The 21,909-nt window shown below is 49.4% G+C and overlaps 1 protein-coding gene across 5 annotated transcripts in view; it reads left to right on the top strand.

Annotated features, from left to right (window-relative positions):
* The window catches only part of NFATC2 (nuclear factor of activated T cells 2), a 147,130-nt gene that overhangs the window by 118,150 nt on the left and 7,071 nt on the right, over positions 1 to 21,909 (top strand). Inside the window, exon 10 of one of the 5 annotated variants that reach the window (XM_057503086.1) lies at positions 18,792 to 18,879. The exons of the other annotated variants lie outside the window; for them this stretch is intronic. Within the exon in view, the coding sequence (XP_057359069.1) occupies positions 18,792 to 18,835 (44 nt within the window). The 3' untranslated portion in view covers positions 18,836 to 18,879. The remainder of the gene's footprint in view (positions 1 to 18,791; positions 18,880 to 21,909) is intronic. 5 annotated transcript variants of the gene reach the window in all.

Here is a 21,909-nt window from a genome sequence, read left to right as displayed (position 1 = left end):
TTCCAAGGATGCCCGTACAGTGCACGTGGCTACCTTGGTCTTGAAGCCGGTTTTAATCTACCTCCTTGAACAGGTTGCTGTTGTTTAGTAATTGATTTGTTGAAAACCCAGGGCTTTTTTTAGCCTGTGAAGTTTCTCACTGGCTTTCGCCAATTATATCCCTGCAGTGAAATTCAACATGGCTCTGTCCTCTGTATTTCCTGTTAATTGGGTCAATTCTGAAGACTTTTCAGTCGGGTTCAGTTGTTTGGGGCAAGACTGATGGGTGGCGGTGTGGCCCTCTGTCGGGAAGCCCGTGATGTCAGGTTGCCTAGCTTCGGGTGATGTTAGTAGCCGTCTGTAGTCAATGCCTGGCTCCACTAATTCAATGGTGCATTAACTGCAAAATGGTGATATTCTATTCTGCTTCGGTCTTCCCTTCCTCTTCTGTTGGAAAACCTCTAGAAAGAGAAACTTCTCTTGATCAACAATGGTAGAATTCATATAGGAGAAACAGAATGAACACTTGATTCTTGCTCTTTATTTGCCAGTTTTTAAAATAATGGGCTGGTTCATTAACATCCTCTAATAGCGATCAGTTAGGGTTTGTTCATGGGATTTGTACCATTGTGAACTCATAGATTTAAGCATGATTGATGTTTTAAGATTTTAATGGGCTCTTTTGAGTAGCTGCTTTTGTCCTCATTGTTTGATGGATCTAAATCACATGACTTCCTCTCCTTTTCCTCTCTGGCTTAGCAACGAGCTCAGATATTCTGGGGCGTCAGGGAGGACAGGATCTGATGTGCAGACTAAGGGTTATATGCCCTATATGTGTGAAGGGGAACTCATAAGATAGCTCTTGAATACTGGCTAGCTGAGACACTCCTCAACGCACTAACGAGTATTTGAGTGTGATTTCAGAATAGTTACAAATTTGCAAGGCAGAAGAAAGTTATGCATTGATTAGAGTGTAGAGGACTGCTGGAACCAAAATGCAAAGGAACAGTAGCTTAAACAAGATAGATGGTTTCTTTCTCATGTAACAGCACAAGCTTAAGCAATCCAGGGTTGGTATACTGGCTGCATGGTGCCAAGAGTAGGTTCTCTCTGTCTCATCATAGTAGCATTCGTAGGGTAGAACCCTTATATGCACGGTCCAAGATGCTTCTGGATGGTTGCAAAGGGTGCGGGAACAGAGGAAGAAAGTCATGCCCCTTCTCTTTATGGGCATAATTGAGAAATCTCTGTTCCTTCATCTGATATCTCATTGGCCAGGGCTTTGTCATGTGACCACCCTGAACTGCAAAGGTGGCTGGGAAGTGTAGTTTTCATGTTTACATTATCCAGTCATATGCCCCGCTAAAACCTGTGACTGGGGGTGACGGGGAGAATGGATTTTGGGTCTGTGCACATGAAGCAGGATCACAGTGGGAAAATAACTCCAAAAGGAGTTTGGATATTTTGCAGTCTTTAATATTCGTAGGAATTTCTTCATCTGTTCCATGAATACTTATTGACTGCCTCCCACATGCCAAGTACAATTTTTAGGTACTGGGGACACGGCAGTGCATGAAACAGATGGAGTCCCTGCTTTCATGGGGCTTACTTCCCAGTTGGGGAACCAACCGAACAGCTAAATAAACATATAATGTCAGAAGGTCGTAGTGCTATCAAGAAAATCTAAACCAGAATGAGGAAAGAGGCCTTAACTAGTATTGCTGATTCTCTCCAAATTCAGGGTCAGTCCAGGGTCCCCCAAACATTTTGTTACTAACTTTTTGCCTGAAACAAGTTTCTCACTCTTGACATTCTTGGCATTTGGGGCCTGATCATTCTCTGCTGCAGGGGGGGCGGTGGGGGAGGCTGTCCTGGGCACTGTAGGAAATTTAGCAGCACCCCTGGCGTCCACCCCCAAGATGCCAGCAGCCCCTCCTCCAGCCCCAGTTGTGACAGTCAAAAATGTCTCCAGGTATTGCCAAAGTCCTCTCGGGGAAAGAACTGCCACCAGTTCAGATTCACCAGTCTTAAGAATTCAGTGCCTGATCCTGGTGGAAACAACAGCTTTATACTGTTGAGTGTTGACCAAATTATGTGAGGTTTATTACATTTTTTATTTTTTTGAGGGGGTGGGAATTCCACTCTAGAAAAGGGCCTATAATTTGTAGACTGGAGAATGCTTGGCTCTCTCTGGGTATATGAAGCCACTAGGAAGTACTTTCTGGCTGTGCACAGTGGCTTCCCTGGTGAGTGCCCACGACAGTGGCTTCGGGGTCAGAAGATGCTGAGTAGCTGCTGTGGAAGGAGGCTCAACCTGGATCCCTGCTTTGCCTCTTTGTTGCTTGTGACCTTGGGTGGGGCATGTGTGAAAATTGATGCACAGACTGTCAGGTGCCCCACAAATCCTGGGGAGGGCTGGCGCTGTGGTGCAGAGTCCTTTAGGAAGGGGTTGGCAGGCCGGCTGCCTCAGGAAACTGCCTGGAGGGATCTTGTTTGGGCATTTGCCTTTCGGTTTGCTTCTGATCAACTGGTGCCTATTCATTCATTTGTTCCTTCTCTGAGCAGATATTCACTGGGCACCTAGCGTGTGCTGGGCTTTGTGGGACACAGCAGTGGATCCAATGAACAAGGCCACTCCTTTGACACAGTCTCCAGGGGAGAAAATGTTAACCAAATATCAACCAATAAGTGAGAATTTCAGATTGGGCTAAGTGCTCTGAATAAAATAAATCAGGTGATGCTAGGGGAGAGAAATAACTTCAGATGGGGCAGTCAGGGACAGACTGCTTGAGAAGGTGACCTTGATCTGACTCCTGAAGGAGGAGGTGGGGGAAGGGAATTCCAGCAGAAGGAAAAGCATATGCAAAGGGCCAGGGTTAAGAGGAAACCTAGTTTGTGTGGAGGATAGAAAGACGCCTGTTGTAGCTAAGATTGATGCTCAGGAGATGAGTGAAAGGGAGATTCTTGGCGCAGGCCAGGCCACACGGGGCCTCAGAGACTACAGTGAGAAGTTTGGATTTGATTCTGGGAGCAAGGAGCTGCTGGCAGGTGGCAGGTTGTAGTTTGGGGCATGTATTTGCCAGGCTGGCAAATACAGGAAATAATTATAACAACAATCCTTCCCACTAATGAGCACCTTTGGAAGGCAGAGACTAATTATCATCTCCAGATCACAGCTGTGAAACCAGGCTAAGGCGAGAGGGAATGATATGTCTCGGCACACAAAGCTCGAACCCAGAGGATGAGCTGTTGGAGGCAGACGGGAGAGAGTCACCTCGATTCACTTCATAAACAGAATGGAGCATTTATCTTGGGCCTTTTCGCTCCCTCTATCTGATGAAACCCCAGAAAATTGGCTTCATTTCAGGGCCGCCAGTCCGACCACCTCCTGGAACCTCTGAGTGTATGCCCCACAGGAATCTCAGACTCAACTGGTGCTAACGCGAACGCCTACTCCACCCTGTCTCCCCAATTGTATGGCTGCCCGAGGATTTGAGGATGTGGCCTTAGGCAAGTTACTTAGTGTCTGACCTCAATTTCTCCATCTGTAAAATGGGGATACTAGCAATGCTTCAGGCTTAAATGAGTGATATATGGAAAGTGCATATAAAAGGGTCACTCTGTGGAGAGTAACTGTCAGCTTCATCATCTTCCTCTGTCCAGGATTATGGAAATGCCTTAGTCTCTGCATTTAGGGTGTGCCAACCCTTCTTTAATATCTTCTTGCCAGTTCCAGGTTTACACCATCTGCTCAGGCACCACAGGCTGGTCGTCAGGCATCCTGGCCCAGTCCAACCAGACACCATGCTGAGTGGGGGCTGCGAGATGTTGATTGCAGTCTTGTTTGTTCTAGATGACCAGAAACAACCTAAATGTCTATTAATAAGAACCCAGCCACACAAGGGGGTACGGCAGCTGGGGACAGGGGTAGAAGGGGGACCTTTTCCTGTTTGTGTTTTTATACTTCTGGATTTTTTCTCTTCCTTGACTTTTGCATGTATTACTTCAAAGAAAACTTCAAAAAAAAAGAAAAAGAAGGGAGACACTTCAGGTCCTAGACACGACCCTAGCAGCTAGTGTGAAAAAAACGGGAATTTAGAAATAGAAAGCTTTTGTTCTGCTTAGGGGGTGCATCTCCCATCCTTTGGGTGAAAATTGTCCTTCTTGCCCACCCCTCTTGGCTTTGCGTAGAGGATGGCATGTGGCAGTGCTGAGACTGCCTCGAGCCCTTGTCCAGTCACAGCCTCCAGCTGGAGTGCCATCCCGCCCCCTCACGCCTTCTGAAATCCAACCACCTTTCTTCTTCTGCAGCCGAGCGGTTTCTCTTTTCTTCGAAGCCCTGGGAAGACACCTGGGCCCATGCGGTTGCTATTTATCACGTACACCTTTCAGGTGTTTCTCTGTATTTTTTTCCCTGCCTAAGTCTAAGTCTCTGGGTGGTAGGAACTTATGTCTGGCTTGTCTGTACCCCCAAGTGCCCTGGGCTGACTTTGCACATAGCTGGCCCTTGACTACATTTTCTGATGGTCCCTTTGCTCAAATCCTTGCCCAGCCCCCTCTACAGAAGATGCTCTCGAAATATTTGTGGAATTGAATGAATATCTACGAATGAAATGGAGATCATACACTGTCTGGGTTTTAAATGATTTAAAACTATTCAATATAAAATAACAACAATAATACTTATTTTTAATAATAATAACAGCTAATACTTAGATGGCACATTGCATACCAGGCACTCTTCTGAGACTATACTGTATTAACTCATTTAATCCTCACAACAGCCCCATGAGGCAAATATTATTATTCCCATTTTATAAATGAGGCAATTATAGCCCAGAGAGGTTGAGTAACTGGCCCAGAGTCACATAGCCAGTGAGTAAATTTTTAGATGTTCTTTATCTAGGTTTTTTTTTGAGGAAAGATTCCACAGATTTCTTTTTGAGAGTTTAGGAATGCAAATAAAAAGCCCTGTTGGCAAGGTTTGATAGCATGTAAAACCTGGGGAGACAGCCTGCATCCTGGTCCTAGAATCAGGCCTCATCAGGACAGCTGTGGAACCTAGGGCTGTGAGCTTTTTCAAAAGGCCTGGAAAAAGTTTGAGGGATACAGGGTGTGCAGGTGGGGGTAGAGGAATAAACTTCTCAATGCAAAAAGAGAACTGCAAAACTGAAGTGACAAATGAAATGAAACGTCTATGAACATATGACATTAGCTGGTTGCTTTCGGCCTTCATAGCAGGATATAAATTACACTTATTGTGTACAATGGGGCCACTTTAGTTGTTCGGCCTGGTATGGCCTGGAGTTTCCCCAGGTAAAGGTGCTGGGGCCTTGAATGTCCTGCAGGGCCTGTGTGGGGTCACAGCCAGGGAGGTGTGGCCCTGTCGGAGAGCAGGGAGGCTTCAGCTGGGCCTGGGACTCCCGCTCAATGGCATGCTGTCCAGACTGTCCAGTGGTCCTGACAGAGGCACAGTCCGAGGACCAGGCTGGGGCAGGCCTTCAAAACCGTGCTGGCCGCTGGGCCCATCAGAAAATCGATTTCTCGCCTGCAGCCCGCAGCACTGCCCAGCGCCCAGCCAGCCTGAGGCTGTTGTGATAGCAAAACCAAGTGCCATGGAAACGATTGTGCAACCCGGGAGCAGGCTGCCTGGAGAGAAGGCAGCCTGTCAGCTTGGTGTGCCTGCCGTGGCTTCATTATGCTCCCCTCCCGTCCTCCCTGTTGCTCTGTTGTGCTTGGCCTGCGCCCCTCTGGACCCAGAAGTGCCCCTTTTGCAGGGAAACCCACAGACTCTCTCCCCCTTGTCATGCCAAGAGGCCGGCCCAGCGGGCCCTTGCCTCGGTTCCGACTGCTGCCTCGCAGCTCCTGGTTCCTCCTGAAGGTATCCTCCATGGGCCCAGCTGGTAGAGAGCGTGAGGTGGCTGGGGCGCCTGGGAATGGGCCCTTGAGCTGGCCAGGGCTTCCCTCTGTAAACAGCGTGGTGTTTGCACCCCAGGCCTTGCCAGGGCTCTCCCTGCTGGCCCAGCCACTGGGGCCTCCCTCCAGCCCTGGTTCCAGGCGTTCCTGGGGGTGGAAAACAGAAACCAGCCCTGTGTTGTCCAGGCTGCCAGGCTTCTGAGAAAATCATGCCTCAGCCCAGGAATCGGAACCCCTTCTCCTGCCTACCCGCAGCACCTTTCGGAGAAGGGGTGACCTTCCTCCCAGGCTGGCTGCCTGTTCTCTTCTGGTCAGGGAGGAGGTTCTGGGGATGGCCTTTCCTCCTCTGCAGCTGCAGTCCCTTCAGTCACCCTTCCTCCCCCAAACCCAGTCCCCAGCTGCTTGATGCCAGAGCGCAGGCCGGGGGGAACTCATCCCTTCTGTGTGGCTGGCGTTGGCAGAGGGACAGGAAGGAAGGCAATCCATTTAAGGTAATTCCTCCTGAAATGGGGGTGGCCAATAAGATTAGGGCCCCCTCCTGAGGGCGCTTCCAATTTCCACGAGGGGCTCATTCATGCCAATGGGCCTCTTAGGGAGAAACGGGCGGGATGTTTTCACGCAGAAGTTGGCACCTCTAGTTTCTGTTTTGGAAAGTCTGGCATCCTGGCCCACATTCCTTGCATTTTAGTCAGTTCCACGCAGCATGTGTGCTGAGTGCCTACTGTGTGTCAGGCAGAAAACAAGTCAAAGCATTGAGTCAGGGACTTCCATTGTGGTTTATAATGTGGCCACGTGTAGTTTACGGTGTGTGAGCATACGTGTGCACCAGGAAACAGCCCAGGAGCCGGTGTGGGCAGGAGAAAAAGTTGGCCCAGTCACATCCTTACAGTCTAAGGGGAACTGGGTAATTAGTACAACAAAGGACTGTGCTTCCTTCATTCTGTGACAGAAAGAAGTGCTGCATGAGCTTGGACTTCAGAGGTTAACTCTGATCATTTTAGGCTTGAACAGAAAGCTTCTGTCTTTACCATTAAACCAGTGTTTATTGGCAAGGCAGGAGTGCAGGGTAGAGTGGTCTCAGGTTTGCGCCCTGGACTTGCTGCCTGCATTTAGGTCCTGGCTGGGCCACCTGCTGGCTGTGTACCTTTGTACAAGTCCCTTTGGCTCTCTGAGCCTTGGTTTACTGAACCGCAAAATGGGAAGAAGAACAGCGGATTTCCTAGGACAGGGCCTGGCACAGAGCAAGTGCTCAGCACCTGCCAGCTGCCAGCATTATTTGAGACCTGCGACCAGCCAGGTGAATTGACAGGTGCTGGGTGAATGAGGGGAGGTCCCTGCCCAGTGGACCTTACCGTCTAATGGGGAATAGGGTAATTAGTACAACAAAGGACTGTGTTTCCTTCATGCTGTGAAGGAAAGAAGTGCTTCAAGAGAAGACCTGGACAGGGTCAGCTGGGAAGGCTTCTCGGAGGAGGTGATTTTCTCCTGCCCCAAGGGTGCTGGAATGCTCCCTCCCCTTCCCTCAAGGGCGAGCCTCCTACTGTTGCTCCTGATGTGAGTCCTTGTGTGGCTGGCACAGTGGTCAGCTGTCGTGTTTGGTCTTCCTTCTCCCTGTCCCCTCCCCCACCTCCTTCCCTCCCTCTCTCTCTTCCTTTCTCCCTTCCTCCCCCCTTCTCCCTCCTTTCTTCCCTTCTTCCTTTCTCTCTCTCTCTTCCTTTCTTCCCCCTTTCTCTCCTTCCTTTCTGTAAATCCCAGATTGTTTTTATTAAACATATATAAGATATAAAAAATACAAGTAAATACTGTGTACCTACCCTGAGTTAAAAAACAAAACAAAACTCCAACCTCTGATGCTGTCTTTTAAAAAATGTTTCTTTACAAACCTTTTGCTTATGTTCCTCTACAAAATGACTCTTTAAAAAACGTTTCTCTGATTTTTATCATCACTAAAAATGATCATTTCAGTATTGCGAAAAGTGAATAATTCTTTCATACCGAACTCAAGGTTCAATTTTCAACTGTCTCAGAAATGCCCTATTTTTTGGTTCAGTTTGACTTGATCCAAGGCAGGGCCCACATATTGTGGTTGTTTGAAATGTGTTCTCCGTTTCTTTCCTCTGTCTGTGCCGCCCTCATCTTTCCTCCCTGCCACCTTTGCGTTGGAGAAGCCAGGAGGTGTGCCCAGGGCCTGAGCCTGGCTGGGTGCAGCCCCACAGTGCTCCCTAACGTGTTGCTCTGTCCTCGGCATTCCCGTAAATCAGTACTGAGACTAGCAGCAGGATCGGATTCAGTTTGATGTCTGGGGTGAGAGTACCTCACAAGTGGTGGGGTGTCCCTCAGAGGCCACCCGGGTTCTGGTTGTCCCTTCTCTGTGATATTCACAGCCACAATGCTTGGTGCCTGGATCGACCATGAAATTCCACATATATTCTCTTCCCACCTACTGCAGAAGAATCACTCTCCTCAATTTTGTGCTTGTCGCTTCCTTTCCTTTATACTTTTATCACTTGCTTGCTTCTCTAAACAATACATTGAGTTTTGGATGCCTGTGAACCTTACATAAATGGAATCGTTCTGTTAAGTCGTTTTCTGCAGCTTGTTTTGTCTTCGGCATTACACTCTTGAGGTTCAGACGCTGTCATTTCTGTAGCTGTAATCCTCTCCTTTTCTCTGCTGTGTACTATTCCATGGCAGAGCCCATTTATCCTTTCTGCTGGTGGTGGACATTTGGTTGTTGCCAGGTTTTTCCCCTTTGCTGTTATAGGCAGTGCTTCCTGGAATGTTCTTTCTGTTTCCTGGTGCATGCATACAGAGGAGTTTCTGTCAGGTTATACCTACAAGTGGAACCGCTCTATCACTGGGTGGACACATCTGCCACCTTAGTAGACAACACCAAACTGTCTTCCTAAGAGGCTGTATCCGTTTACATTCCCATCAGGAACACAGAAGAAACTCCATGACTCTATATCTTCCCGGCATTTAATACTGTAAGATTTTTGAATTGTTTTGTACAGCTTGTGTGTGTGACATGATGATGAACAGAAAATTTTAATACAGTTAAATGATTTATTTATTTCAGAAGGGTTTGAGCTCTTTGTAATTTGGGATGGTGCTAGCCAAAATATGTCATTGGACTGACAGCATCAGTGGCACTTGAGAGCTTGGGGTCTCAGGCCCCTCCCCAAGTCCTGCTGAATCAGAAACACTAGCGGTGGGGCCCTGCACGCTGAGCTTTTACAAGCCCCCAAGGTGAGGGTGATGCTCTTTGAATCTGAAGCCCTGGTTTACGAAAGCTTTTTCTACCCTTATGTCATGAAGAGCTGCTCCCACAGTGTCATCCAAATCCATTAGTCTTACTGTTCACACTTAAGTTTGTAATCCACCTGGAATTGTTTTTTGTGTCCAGTATGAGGTAAGGTTCTAATTTCATTGTTTTCCATATGGATAAGTAGTGGTCCCAAACTGTCTGTTGAGAAGTCCATCCTTTCCCCACAGGCCCGTAATCCACTGGTGGTGTAAATATCATTTCCACAGAAGCGTGGGCCTCTCAGCTTTGTTCCATAGATGGGTTTGTCCCCAGGGACCGTTCCTCACGATAGCACTTTGTAGATACTCTTAATTTCTGCAGGTTCATTCACTAGCTTGTTGCTCCCCAGCAGTGTCTTGGCTATCCTCGGCTTTTTGCTTTTCTGCGGACACACTGGCATCAGCTTGTCAGGCTCCATTGTATGAGTGGCACTGAATCTTCACATCACCTTTAGGTCACTGAACCTCTAGCTCAGATGGGGAAAAATGGACAATATTGAGTTTTTGTGGGGTTTTTCTAAAACTGTCCCTGGGTTATTTTTCATAACAGAAGTAAAGATAGAGCCATCTCTCAATGGGGCTTGCTGTCACTCCCTGCCATCCACCCTGCCCGTGGGCTCAGATGCCCCTCGAGAGCTCACCGGGGCCCCACAACCCACCTCCCCCACTGAGGCTTGGCAGGCTCACCTGATGTGTGCTCAGGGGTGGGATGATGGAGGGCTTTAGTTGCAAAGGCTGACGCTCCCATCCCTAAGTGTCTCTGGTTTCCCAGGTCTGTGCTGCTCTTAAAACCTGCCTCCTGCTAAGGTCTTTCCATGAGCAATTTCTAGCCAGATCCCAATGGCATATGAAGTGGGCTTAGGCTAGAGATGTTCACAGATGGAGAAACTATTTCTCCCCCTTTAAGTTGGACAGAGTAGAAAACAAAGGTTTAGGATTCCAGATTCCACAAAACGTCTTAACCCCATTTTTCGGCATTATTTAATACACCTGCTATATACCATACTTGGAGCTTGGTGCTGTAGGGGGAGTGTGAGCCTCACGGAACTTTCTACCCAGGGTTTCAGTAGTCAGGGAAGGAGCCAGGTGGCTGACGGTGTGACCATAAGCTCAAAGGCCCAGGCTTCCCTTATGACAGCAAAGCATGGTTTCCTACTGTTTTCCTTGGAATCTGCTCTGTAGAGACAAGTATTAAAATACATTTTGCCACAATAAAGTCAGCACCAGGTTGCCAGTACTCAGAAGCCATAGTTTATCCATTCACTTGTTCTTTCTTTCATTTACTCATTAATTCATCCAACTGCTATTTATTGTTCACTGCTGGGGACGCTGCAATGAACAAAGGCCCAAAGTCCCTTGCCCTCACAGAGCTCACAGTCTGAACATAATGATAGAACCAGGTAGAGCTAAGTACTAGGAATAAGGTTTAACAGGGTGGAGGGGAATAGAGAGTGGTGAGTGGCACGGAGGCCTGATATTCCAGTAAGAGAAACATCCCACAGAAGGTGACATTTGGGCAGAGATCTCAGTGAGAGCACCTTATAAGTATATAAGGAAAGAGCACCCTAGGTAGAGGGAGCTGCAAGTGCAAAGGCCCTGGGGTGTACACATGCTTGGTGGTGTTTAGAGTACAGAAAGGAAGGCTGGAGGACTAGAGAAGAGTAAGGAAGGGAAGAGCATAATCTTCCATCTTCACTGGGCCACCTTTCCCAAGGCCAAGTATGATCCATGGTCCCAGCAGTGGGCTGGCGCTGGGGGGTGGAAGTCCATCAAAACGGAATTCAGACTAGGAGGCCAGTGAGTACCTACGGCACCCAGGCTCCTGCTGTGCGTAGCTGTGGTCTGGCGGCCACTCACCCCATCAGCCGTCTGGATAACCTAGATTTCCCCAGGCCCCTGACCGTGGAGGCTGAGATGGCTACACCTTCTTCGGAGGAAGAGTGCCCCATGGACTCCGATGGTGGCCATCAGAGCCCAGAGCCGGAAGTGGACTGACCCCATGGGGAGGCTTGGGTTCCCTTAGGTCTAGAAACTAGGGCTGCTAGTTTTGTGAGGAGTGCGCTTTAATTTCCTCTTCTGCTGGAGAATATTGCCAGTAGAAGGAAGCTAGGATGCCTCCAGTCGTGCCTGGGGAAGCCACCGTCTCTCTCTGAACCTCAGGCCTTGGCTCTACCGCCAGTCTTGTGATACACTGGCACCACCTCATCTTTTACATACCTACCCCTGCTTGGCATCGTGGTCCCAGGGGTCCCGGCCACACTCATCCTCTCCAGGTTAACCTGAAAGAACATCGGGTATGTCTGCTCACCTCCATTTTCCCCCAATATTAAGGGTGATTTCCACTGTGGTAAACCTGATAAAAGTTACAGTCTACCAAGGGCTAGTCTTTGTTCAGAGTTCATCAGAGGAGCAGATTCCAGCTGCCAGACCATAATCACAAAAGAATGCCCATCTTTAGGTAGCTTAGGCCGAACTGTGTAGGCTTGACTCCAGGCTCTGCTACTTTGTAGCTGTATAACCTGGGTATGTTTCTTAATCTCTCCACGCCTCAGTTTATTGCCTGTAAAATGGGGACAGGCAATACCTACTTTAGGGGATTACTGTGAGGATTAAATAAACATATAAAAAGTGCTTTGTAGAAAGTGCTATATAAATTAATAAAATAATAATACTATGCTATATCAGGAGGTTTCACTTACAACTGACAGAACAGCTGACAGACAGCTGACAAAGCTGTTTATTATTTGGAACATCATAGGAGTTGGAGTGGGGAGAATCCCAGGATCCCCCCTCGCCCCCACCCCTGCCTGCCTTGAGTGACAACAGCATCTCCTCACCCGTGGGTCCCTGATGACCTCTGAGTCCCCTCCTCGCACTCCAGCATCCAAAGCAGGAAGGCAAAAGCTCTCGCACCTTTCTCCCCAGTATCGTTGTCTCTTTAGTCAGCCGGTCTCCTGTGTCCACCTGAGCTGCAGGGAGGCTTGGGAAACCACAAGCACACACGGTCTCCTGTGCTCCCCTGGGAAGGATAGGGCCATGTTCACTGGGGAGGCAGGAACAGCGGCTGCCACAGGGACCCTGATGCCCCCACAGAAAGCCTGTCTCCTCCCCACTCTCCTGCCCCCCACTGCCCCATCCCCCTGCCCCCTCCTCCTGTCTCTTCCTTCGTCCTACCCACATCTCCTTCCCTCCCCCTACGCTCCCCAGTCTGGTCCTATTCACTCTGCCCTTCTCCTAACTCTGTAGCTTATAGGTCCCAGGAACCAGACTGGCCAGGAGGCTCACCGAGGGTGAGTGAGGGGCAGGTGCTCATGTGGGGGGCCCTCACCTGTTGCTGTGGCTGATGACGCGTGGCTCGCACACTGCCATGTTTGCTCCTGTTTAACTGCTGCCAACCTGGCCAACAACATCCCCACCAGGGTTTTGGACCAGCTGCCAGGGAACATCGAAGCCAGACTAATTAGGCAAATTCTGGTTAAATCCAGTCAGTGAAGGGTTTGTTTCATTCATTCACTCACTCATTCCTCCATGAATTTTTTACTGGGCACCTGCTATGTGCTTGGCTCTGTCCTGGATGCTGGAGATACAGCAGTGAAAGAAAGATGAGGTCCTGCCCACTTGGGGTGATGCCAGCCCAGCCCAGGGAGTGTGGACATCACGTCATGGGCTTTTTAGATGCAGGGTGTCTGTAGCCTGAGCCATGTTACCCTCTGGAAATAATGGGACCCATCACCACAGCAACCATGTGCAATGGAAAGGCTGCATCCACCCTGGCATGTCTGTGGGGTTCACCCTTCCCCATCTAATGCTAAGCCTCTGTGAACATTGGTACATGCAAATACATCTGCGGGCCATAATGATATATGTGAAAGCATGGGGCCTGCATAGAAGGTGCCTGCTAAATGGTGCTTCCTTGGCCTGTACACACACTGTGCTTTAGGAACTGTGGAGGTGAACTTGGCCACCTGCCTCCTATCTTTCCAAGTGGCAACCCTGTCAAGGCCTGGATGAGCAGCCCGCCAGCCCTCAGATGCTGGCACTGCTCTCTCAGCCCCTTGATGGAGTCGTTGTCTGTGAATTTGGAGCTCTAAGTCATGAAGTCTAATGGTGGAGGCTTGGGGTAAATCCCGGGAAGCTGAGTTTGGGGATGTGGCTTGTCTAGTGTTGCTTCATGAGGGTACGATGACTGTGTCTCCCTGGAGAATAGCTCAGGGCAGGTGACCGCCTCTTGTCACTTGGGGCTTGGCACCTTCTTGACTGCAAGCTGACCTGCCCTCCCCAGCTGCTAGTGACAATCCCTCCTCCCAGTTAGCACCTCAGCTTCTTACTCGAAACCTGGGCTTCAGAACTGCCAGGTTTACTCATCCTGAGAGCTGGGGACTGTTTGGGATGGGACTCAGCATTTTTCTCGTAAGCTCTGAGGTCTTGCTGATAAGCTGTCTGTGTGGCTGGGGGCTGCGCGGGCCTGTTGCCTGGACTGGCTTCCGGAGCCTCTGGTCTGCAGAGCAGGGGTAACTCAAAGAGCTGCTATGCATGCTGCTGGCCCAGCGCAGCCAGTACGCATGCAGGACGGCCTGGGAGGGGGCCCCTCGGGCAGGATGTGAGAATGCATCTTTGAGAGCACACTTGACCTCAGACCCACCCACTCTGTAAAAGCAGAGAGGGCTCCCAAGGTGAAAGTGCTTTGGTGAAGGAGGGTGGCCTGGCTGGCTGATCATTTTAGCTTGTTAACCAAACGTTCTCTGTGTGGTAGGCTAAATATGTATTAACAACGATAACAGGGACAGCTGCTGACATGGTTTTTGTTAGCTTAACATTGTGCCAATTGTATTCATCACACATCTTTCTGGGATACACATTATTATCCCCATTGTACAGATGAGGAAGCTGAGGCTCGAGATGTGAAATGCTTGGCCCACGTTCGCTCCGTGAATATGGAGGGCTGACTATGTGCCAGACAAGGTTTGAAGCACCTGTCATGTGCTGACTCATTGATTTCTTCTAAAATTGTTAGGAACAATTATTCCCACCTTTCACCGGGGAGGTGCAGCCAGGGCCTGGCTTGCCTCAAGTCCATGGCAGGATGTGGCAGGGCTGGATGTGGAGGGGTTTGGACTTGAACAGTCTGGCTCCCCGTAGACTGTTCCCCTGCAGCTGTGCCCCAGGGTGGGAGCCCCTCATCCCTGTGCTCAGCCCTGTGGTCTATCACCCCCACCCCACCAAGAGACTTACAGCCTGACCAGACCCAGAAAGGCTGTATTTGTGAGATCAGTGGAGGGTGGAGAAGGGGCTGTGGGGCTGGAGGGATCCAGGCAGCTTTGGAGGCTGCGTGTAGAGATGCAGGGTTCGGATGCATAGCAACAAGGCGCGAAGTTCTCAGGTATCATAGAGGGGCACATGCTGTGGTCGAGATGTTTCCTTTCAGGACATATTGAGTTTTAGGTGTGTGTGTGTGTGTGTGTTCATGCACATGCACACACATGCACACATTTGGATGCACACTTCTTGGGGAGCTGCGCTATGAGCTGGTCATGACATATGTGGGAGGACACACAGTGATCGGGAAGGTGAATTTATGGGAGGGTGGAGTGGAAACTGGGCTCGAAGATTTAATAAATAATCAATGAATCCTTTCTAAGTGGCAGGCGCCATGCTGGTATGCTTTCGAGCCAGGCTGGGGATTGGCCCTCTTCCAGGAGGTCATGAGGACATGTTGTGTGATTCTATGGCCTGAGAGAAGTGGCTTGGGAGGGAAATGTTTCTTACTGCTCCAGGCTTCACCTGCTAACCCACCTGGGGTTTCTGGCAGCACCCCCTCCTCCCTAAGCAGGGATAAGTACACTCCAATGACTGACCATGAGTGATTAATGCCTCCAACCCCCAAAGAGAAAGATGGCTTCCCAGACAATTAGGTACTTATTTTATCATCTCGTTCGTGCTCACAGACTGATTAGTGGGTTTGCACCACTGTTTCTTTCCTGAATCTCAACTGGAGAAGTAACAAGGGCTCTCCTTCTGCTTCTGTTTTGGCAACAGCTCGCTTTCAGTGCTCATTTTGTGGCTGATGCCCCTCAGCAGAATTTCAGGGTCTAGGCTGAAATGGCAGAAGGACAAGGAAGCAAGCCGTGGTTTGCTTAGAATGCTTTCCCGCCTGTGGCTTCTACCTCAGAAGCTGTATGGTTACTTGATGGGAGAGGTGCAGTGTGACGGCCTGAAATCAGAAGAAATTCTGCTGAACTGGAGAAAAGGATGGGGCAGAAGGGGCACACTCGGCTCAGGGCTGAGTTTACCAGATGGTTAGTCCTTCCTCAGAGGGCAGCCGACCTTAGAGAAAGCCCAAGCTGTTTCTCCCTAGGTTGTAAGCCTGTGTGGAATCATGGGAAAAGTAGAGCTGGATAAGATGGCAGCATGCTCTACCGTGGCTGGAGGGACGTCCGCATCTTCCTTGTAGACCATCACACTGAATGTACCTTGGGTCAGCTCACGATGCAGATGCGTACGGGTTTTCCCATCTCATTTGTTCTCATTTAAAGACGCGTGCTATGCTCTGAGGCTGGTGGCTAGTTGTATAATTTGTCAAGGTGATGGGTTCTTGGGTCTGTGTTTTTGTCTGTAATGACTGTAGTTTTTGTATTTCATCTGTTGACAGCTTGTGCTTTCATGTTAACTATCAGTGTAGATTAATCAGGGAAGCACTTCCAGCCCATATCCTAAATTATCATTGAATTCACAGGACTAGGGCACCGATTCACTGATTTATGCCTAAGGTTGTAAAAATGCAACATCACTGTAAAGGTCTTTAGCTGTAGGCATTAAGGGACCACAGACCAGAGGCCCCTCTTTTTATCTTTGGGTTTATAGATGTCACTTAGATAACATGGTAACTCTGAACACAGCCTTCTCTCTTGATGTCTACCTCTGCGTTACTAACAACTGACCAGAATAGTCACACTGCTCAATGGATTAAATGCCTCTTTAAATGTGTAGGAAAGCAGAATCATGTCATTGGTTATGGGGTGGGCTGCTTGGGCTGGTCTGTCTCCTTCCACATCTTTTTCTGTCACTGTCCCATCTTTCTTCCTGAGGGGACCATATTGCAGAGTTAATAAACACCTGCCAGTAAGCTAGCTCTATCATCTCATTTAATCCTCACAGCAACCTTGCCAAGGTGTTCTTTTCCCCATTTTGTGGGGAAACTGAGGCTCAGTTAGAGGCCATGAGATTTACATGGATATACTGACTGTGCCTTTGTTCCAAGGGCTTCTGATGCTAGTCCACATGTTAACCCAGCTCCTGGGGCAGCCTGACAATCTTCCAAATGTAGGAAGCCCTGGCCTGGGACTAGTGCCCACAGAGCTGGGGCCTGTTCCCAGGCAAGTCACTCTACCTTTCTCTTTTTCTGCCTCAGGCATAGCAGAGGGGATGAAATAAGGCTGTGGGGATGAAATAAGGCATGTGAACAGTCTCTTGTGGGAGAGGATGGTTGGCGGGGGGCTGGGTCTTGAGTTGAATTTGGGGTCTAAGTTGAATTAAAACAGGCCCTTCCTCTGAGTCTTGTTACCTCTGTCTTCCACCAAGAAACATACAATTGAAGAGTGAAACTTCATGACTAAACAGGAAGCTGCACCTCAAAAGGCCGTAGATAAACTGATCAGTTTGTTGCTTTATAAATTCTCTGAACTCTCTTGACAAGGGGCGGGGAGCGGATTCAGGGCAGGACTCGGCTCTGCTGGCTCTCTGAGTCCACTGGGTCTCTCCTCGAAGCACGCGTGCACTGGCCGGCTAAGGGCAGGGGCGCGGTCTCCGTGTTCCACCTAGATTCAAGCGGCTGCTCCAGGAGGGTGACCTTGGACCTGTACATGGTGCCTGACACCTTGGATGGGTATATGGATGCCATAAACATGTCTTGGCCATTAGAGCACCTTGAGCTGTTTTTTTCTAGGGAGAACAACTCAGCCAGATGCTCTACCTACATTTCCAACAGGACCTCTCACTGTTGGGCAGGACCAGGGATCCCACACAGGGCAGGGAGACAGGTGGGGGCCAGGGCAGCGTCTAGGCAGGAGGTGGTGGAGGCTGTTAGTTTGAGGGTAAATCCAGAAGTATCTGCATATGGAGGGGATGTGGGCTATGACTGAGATTGGCCTGAGCAGCCAGAAGAAGGGAGCAAGCATTGCAGGGGCTGGTAGAGAGGATTAGGAGCCCGTTTGGGCCATGTAGGTTCAAGACGCACAGTGAGCAGATACCTAAGTCTGAAGTTCAGGGGATGGTTTGGGACTGTAAACACTAATGTGGTCCTTGTCAGGGCAGAGGTGATGTTCAAGGTCATGAGTGATGGAGCTGACAATGCCTGTGGCTCCTGGGTTTGGAGCAAGGGAACGTGGAGGGGGGAAAGGGAGGCACAGTCAGGGAGTAGCCTTGGGGCCACAGGCACCTGGACTTGTGGAGAGTGGGCCTTTTCGCTTCAGGAGACGGCCTGAAATGTGTGGTACAAGTTGTGCTTATAGCAACTACAGAGGAGAGGTGAGGTGGTTATTTTGTCCCGGGTGGCAGTGGCCCATGACGAACCCCAACCAGCCACAACCGAGCAAACCCTAGTGGAGCCCCACATTTGGAGGTCAGGCCTGTAACTGTGCAACTGCTGAGAAGGTCTCATATGGAGATCTACTGCCTTCAAGGTGAGATTTCAGGGAGTTTGTGCCTCTCCTTGCAAGAGTCTCCTGGCCTTCCTAACGATGCTCAGAAAGCTGCACCTAGAAAAGGCCAGATTGTTCCCTGGGAGCAATTAACCCCAGAAAATATTTCTGAATCAGGCACTCAAAAAACAGATCTGCCCTTGAAATTCAGCTGTAAAAAAACAAGTTTTGAAAGCTCTATGCATTACATAGCTATAGGGGGGAATTTGTTGCTTAAAATTGAAGAGAAATGTGTTATAATAGAACGGCTTATAATGTAGACTGCTCACATCTCCTTTTTAAGTGCCTTCAGTGCTCTGATTGGGCGGGGGCTATAAAAATAGTAACTTCTTTTTTCTATGTCAACCCCCCCCAAAAAAAAAAAAACAGGAAGGTGCAAGCATCTGAATTTGCATACCCACCAAGGTTACATCACTAGTAAGAAGGAAATGGTTCAAATTATCATATATAAAAGCCTACATTTGAGTAGCTCTCTCATGAAATTCAGATATTCTTTGACTGTAGCAGAATCTAGCTTTTTAAATTTTATCTCTGGAGTTGGCCATGATTTGAAACTCCAGGACGTACCAGGGCAGGGCTCTTTTGTCTAGCTTGAAAAAAAAAAAAAAGGCCATAAGCTTGCTAATGCACTTTGATCTCAGATCTTGGCACAAAATCCTTCATCTCAGTGATTGTTACCCTGGTGTGGGGTTAATTCTGGCACAAATGTTAAGATGATGCAGAATGGGGGCTTAAACTACAGCCAGAGGTTCCGATCTGGCCTGGGTTCTGATTGGCCCTAGGGTATAAGAGACGCTCATTAAACAGATGATATAAGAATGAGTTGGAAGCATATTAGGGGTCGAAGGTGATTTTTTTTTTCTTCTCAAAATTGGTTTTGCAAATCTTTTTCAGAGCTGATAGACACACACCTTAGCTGGATACAAAACATATTATGAAACAGAATGACTGTGATCTTTGATCCGAGAAATCAAAGTTAAAGGTAATTGATATCTTTTGCCTCTCTTTTTGTTTTCCAGCTGTGTGTTTCCTTAACCTGAATTTTTTTTAAGTGAAAAGAAAAAGCCCTTCACAATCTGAAGGCCCTCTCTCCTCGCTTCCCAACCATCTCCTCACAGACCCCATTTCCCTCTCTCAAGGGCTGGCCCCCACCCACTTCGCGAGGGGACACCCCTGGGATTCTCTGTGAGGCTGGAGCTTGAGGTTGGGGTGCGGTGAGGGAGGCTGAAGCTCCGGGCATTTGCATGCTCTGCCGGGGGCCCCGCCACCTCCCCCCAGGAAGGACGCAGCAATGGCATGTTCCCGCATTTGAAAGTTCTCCTGCACTAGGCCAGCTCCTGTTTGGTTTTGTACACTTTGCTTGGTGAATCCAGTTAGCAAGGCTCTGCTGGTGGTGGGGCAGTCGGTGCTTTGGAACCAGAGAGGGCACGCAGGTCAGAAAAGCTGGGGAGCTATTCTCGAAGCAAATCGTGCTTAGGTAATTTCCAATCTTGAGCTCATCTGTCGAACTTGCAGCTCAGTCCAGGATAGAGCTGTGGTTTTCCCACTGAGCTCAGGAAAGCCCCTCATCTAGCTTTAGGTAATAAATCCACCTCCGTGGACTTGGGATTACCCAGAAGAGCTTGGAAGCTGGCGCAGGTGTCAGGAGGCCCTGGGCAGAGAGCCCCTGTGGACAGCGGGGAGTCCGTTTCCCTTTCTGTGCCTCAGCAGCAATGCTACTGTTGTCGTTTGAGATCCTCTGCATTAGAATCAGCACACACAGTGCCCAGCACATAGTGAGCCCTCACCGCAGAGCACACACCGGACATCAGCCCATGTCTGTGCTGTCGGGTTGCAGCTCCCTGGTTCACAGCCGTCTCCCTGGCTTGCTGGGCTGCGGCTTTTGAATGGTCCCTTTGTCAGTGAAAGTGACATTACGTCACAGGCCGGACCCAGAAGTCCTTGGCAGCATCACGCCGGTGGCCACTCTGCAGATGCAGTAACAGTAAGCGCCCGAGGCCCCGCCTATCAGCACACACAGGACGTCCCAGATCCACGTTTCCCAGAGGGTGGGGCCCGCTGTGATACCAGTGCTTCCGGCAGCAGCGTGGCCCTTTGACGGGAGGACTCCTGGGGCACATTCCCCAACAGCGATTATCAAACACTGTCAACAATCAAAGGCAACAGTAAGACCAGAGCCTCTGCTGGATACCCACCAGGAGCCAGACTCCCTCCTGAGGGCTTCGCAACTGCAGTATCAGTGCTGAGGGTTTTAGCTGCGTAGAGAAGTTGTCAAAGGGCCTTTTCAGTGTGCGCCTCTCCCCTCCCTGGTGCCAGAAGCTGGCGATGCTTCCCACCTGGCAGGGGCCTGGGAACTCGAGCAAGCCGGCTCTGATCTGCAGGGCCTCAGGGGGGACTTTCGGGCACTTCATCTTCAGACGCCCCCCACAGCGTTGGGCTCCAGGCCCATCAAGGGTGTTCTGTCCTTTACACGGAGCCCGCGGAGTCTGGCCCGGCTGCTCTGGAAAGCTCTTCTCCAGCGTTCCTCAGCGCCCCCGAGCACGCAGAGACGGCTGGGAGGGGATGAAGGGCTGGGCACTTACGTAGGAAAAGCAGAGGCCTGGAGAGCTGTGTTCTTCGAGGACAAATCATTTCCGTTTTGATACCAAAATCACCGGGGAATGCCCCAGGCCAGTGGCTACCTTTCCTCCCTAACTGCTTTCTACTGCTAGAGGGGAAGCAGGACTGGTGCTCGCGGGCAGTGCAGGCCCTGGGGTTCCCTCCCGCCCCTCAGAGTACCATCTCACTTGGCTCCAAGCGCAGGTCTTGGGAGTGAATCCAGCGAGACATCGCAGGGCAGAGGAAAAGGGCGGCGGGTGGGCCTTGCACCCAGGATGGCACCTGGACCCTCTGACTGGCCTGCAGATGGCAGCTCCCCAGGTCCTGTTAGAGCTTGAGGGGGGCCTTTCTGGCCGTGGTCCTTGTGGCCGGCCCCAGGCTCTCAGGCTGTCGTGGGCACTCACGTGGTCTAACCACATTTTAGAAAACATGCTTGAGGTTTGGGAGAGAAGCTGGATGGGGTCTATCTACTCCACCCTGTTGCTTCTTTCTCAGGGGATTAAGTTCCCAAGACAGCAATTAAGGGAAAAAGGCATAGAGTCAAAAATTACCCTTGGAAGTCTCTTAAATGCTACCTAAGGTATAATCTTTGTGGTTTTCTGTATGCAACCATGAGCAGCCATTCTTCTGTAAGCTGAAGTTTGAGAACCTCTGAGCTCAGCTCAAAGAAGGAAGTCAGCATGCAGGTGTCTGGGCCTTCAAGTGAATCAGAAAATTCCCAGGGTGGAGTGGAATGCTAATGGAAATCAATTCAGTTTTTAAAAATTTAACACTAAGTCAACCCAGAACTGTTTGATGAATAGTACTAGTAAGAGACACTGGCTTCCTTAGATTGCCACCCACTAGAAGCAGGTGAAAAAATACCCTTTCCTTTTCTTCTTTGTGATTAGCCTATATTGGGGGTCAGTAAGCTAAGCCTCAGGCCACATCTGGCCCCAGCCTGTTTCGGTGAATGGAGTTTATTGGCACACAGCTGTGCCCATTTGCTCACAGTTTGTGTATGGCTGTTCCCACACTGTAACTGTGGAGCTGACTAGTTGAATGAGGGGCCACAGAGCTCCCAAAGGTGAAAGTATTTTTATCTGGTCTTTACAGAAAAAGTTTGGTGACCCCTTGTATATTCTCTTCTTTTTCATGCCTCAAGCCTTTTTCTTGCTAATTTGTAATGTGTATGTATGAATTACTTTTCGTCATACATACTGAAAATATATCATAGATTGATTTTTCAGAGTGTTAAAGAGAACAATGTGTAATTTTTATATACTTACATCGATCCATCTTTTCTTTTCCGACTTCAGCCTTAGATGGCAGGCTTAGAAATCACGCTGAGGTGGCAGACACATTTGTCAGCAGTGTTTCATCACAGTGCCGCTCCTTAAGGGTAATGAAAGGTCAGGGATCCTCACGGCAGGCT

This window comes from Manis pentadactyla, chromosome 5, assembly GCF_030020395.1.
Source record: "Manis pentadactyla isolate mManPen7 chromosome 5, mManPen7.hap1, whole genome shotgun sequence".
In the NCBI taxonomy this organism is placed as follows: Eukaryota; Metazoa; Chordata; class Mammalia; order Pholidota; family Manidae; genus Manis; species Manis pentadactyla.
The sequence above is the reverse complement of the archived record's forward strand: the minus strand, read 5'-3'. Positions and strand labels throughout refer to the sequence as shown.